The 2,538-nt window shown below is 41.0% G+C and overlaps 1 protein-coding gene across 1 annotated transcript in view; it reads left to right on the plus strand.

Annotated features, from left to right (window-relative positions):
- Nucleotides 1-2,538, plus strand: part of LOC107493611 (uncharacterized) — a 22,920-nt gene that overhangs the window by 10,616 nt on the left and 9,766 nt on the right. Inside the window, exons 4-6 of the mRNA XM_016114681.3 lie at nt 130-659; nt 698-925; nt 1,025-1,098. Of these exons, the coding sequence (XP_015970167.1) occupies nt 130-659; nt 698-925; nt 1,025-1,098 (832 nt within the window). The remainder of the gene's footprint in view (nt 1-129; nt 660-697; nt 926-1,024; nt 1,099-2,538) is intronic.

The raw sequence follows: 2,538 nt of genomic DNA on the forward strand, positions 1-2,538 counted from the left end.
TTTGATGTGTGGGGAATAGATTTCATGGGGCCATTTCCAACTTCATATGCAAACAAGTACATCTTAGTAGCTGTGGATTATGTCTCCAAGTGGGTGGAGGCAATTGCAACTCCAACAAATGATAACAAGGTGGTTATGAACTTCCTCAGGAAGAATATGTTTAGCCGGTTTGGAGTCCCAAGAGCCCTCATCAGTGATGGAGGGAGCCACTTTTGTAACAGACCGTTAGAGGCTCTTCTCCTACGATATGGGATAAAACACAAGGTAGCCACACCTTACCACCCCCAAACAAGTGGACAAACTGAGATATCCAACAGAGAACTAAAAAGGATTCTGGAAAAAACTGTGGGTGCATCAAGAAAGGATTGGTCAAAGAAGTTGGATGATGCTCTTTGGGCGTACAGAACAGCATTCAAAACACCACTTGGAATGTCCCCATATCAGCTGGTGTATGGTAAAGCTTGTCACTTACCACTGGAGCTAGAACACAAGGCTCTATGGGCTATCAAGATACTAAATTTTGACAGCAATGCTGCTGGTGCAAAGAGAATCTTGCAGCTGCAAGAGATGGAGGAATTCAGGTCACAAGCCTATGAAAATACCAAAATGTATAAGGAAAAGGAAAAGAGAAGAAAAATACCAAGATGTATAAGGAAAAGGCAAAGAGAAGACATAACTTACATCTTGCACCTAGGAGTTTCGAAAGGGGGCAGCGAGTGCTCCTATACAATTCCAAACTAAGACTGTTCCCAGGAAAACTCAAATCAAGGTGGTCCGGACCCTTTCTTATCACAAAGGTCTCGCCGTATGGACACGTAGAAGTCATGGATGAAGTTTCAGAAAGGACTTTTACAGTGAATGGACAAAGACTCAAGCATTATCTGGGCAACATGGGGGAAAACCCCAGGGTGAAATACCATCTCAAGTAAGTGAGGACTCGTCGAGCTAGCGACGATAAAAAAAGCGCTTTGTTGGGAGGCAACCCAACCTCAGGTAGTTCATTTGTATCTTCATTTCAATAAAGATCACAAGTTGTTTCCCCTGTATTGCAAGGAGCTAAGTTTGGTGTTTCACACCAGAACAATCAAAGGAGACAGTGTAATTCTAAGTTTGGTGTTCCACCAAAAGGACATTTAGTTAGAATTACACCCGCTCCCAAAACGCATTGCTAGCTTTAACCAATCGAGGGAAACCATTTAGATGTAGTTAGACGTTAGTTAATAATTGTTTTGTTAACAACAAGATATGAGTTTGTCAGCATATATGCAAGATTGTGTACTAAGCAAGGAACTAAGTTTGGTGTTCACACACCAAATCAAGTTTATAAGACACAAGCAAATGCAAGCTAACTATTTCTCAAAGTGCTGTGGGAATAAGCAACTTCCAATAACTTTACAGGAATTTTATGGTGCACCTTCACTCAAGGAAGTGAGGAAGCAAAGAGCAGGAGGAGGACGAAAAGAAGGCGATTAGAAGTTGTCATCTGAAGGTTGTATTGTCACTTAATTCCATGTATTTACAGTTTGAACATTGGAAGCCCAAATGCAATCTTGATTAATGGTTACCAGTGAGTCTAAACATGTTTTTAAACTCTACCTTGTTGTTGAGCATGGTCTATGATTCTGGTTGGAGTGTCACTGCATCTGTCATTTACTTACTTGTATGTTTGTCCCCTTAGAATCAAATGAAAAGAGAATGGGTGTTTATGTTTCTAAAAGACCAGAGTGGAGCCCATAATGTGGAAGTGTATTCATGAATCTTTGGGGGGTAATCATAAGTTAGCTAAGTTGGTTCAACCACAAGGTTAGGATGACAACTATCTATCTTAAATACTTTACTTTTGATATACCCATGAGACTAAGATAACAACAAGATCCTAATAAGAGAAAAGGGAAAGAACAATGGGAGTGAAAAACAAAAGACAAAGAATAAGCAATAAGGCTAGGCACCAATGGTTTACCTTAAGACATGTGTCTGTGGTGCTCCTGTGTGCGGGATCTACTTGGATGAATAAGCTCTTAGGGGTGCTTTATCACTTGGTAACTTGGGTTAACTAACCCGGGATTATCAGCTGAAAATCCACTATCAAGAGTAACCCTCACTACAGAACACTTAGTAATCCAAAGAGGTGCTGGACACCAAGGTCTCAAGGAAGAAAATAAATGAACCAGATACCTGTGGTGTGTATGTATGGGGGAGAGACTTGAGGGAGTAAGTCCTTAGGGGTGTTTCAACACCTAGCACCTTGAACCAACTGGCTCGGGAGTGTTGGCTGAAAACTTATCTTAAAGAGTTGCCCCCTTACAGAGCACTTAGCCTAAAGAACACAAACAACCCTTGGAATAACAATAAAAGGATCAATAAATAAAGGTCTCATAGGATGTAACAAAGTGAGTATTTTAGGAGATGATAAAGGTCTGAAAGCCAGCAGTGGAATGAACCTAAGTTGCTATGCTTGAAGTTGAGCCAACGTTAGTGACACTTAACATTGTCACTAACGTTGGCAATTGCTCACAAATGGCCACGTTAGGAGCCACG

Source organism: Arachis duranensis, chromosome 3 (genome assembly GCF_000817695.3).
Source record: "Arachis duranensis cultivar V14167 chromosome 3, aradu.V14167.gnm2.J7QH, whole genome shotgun sequence".
NCBI classification, from domain to species: Eukaryota; Viridiplantae; Streptophyta; class Magnoliopsida; order Fabales; family Fabaceae; genus Arachis; species Arachis duranensis.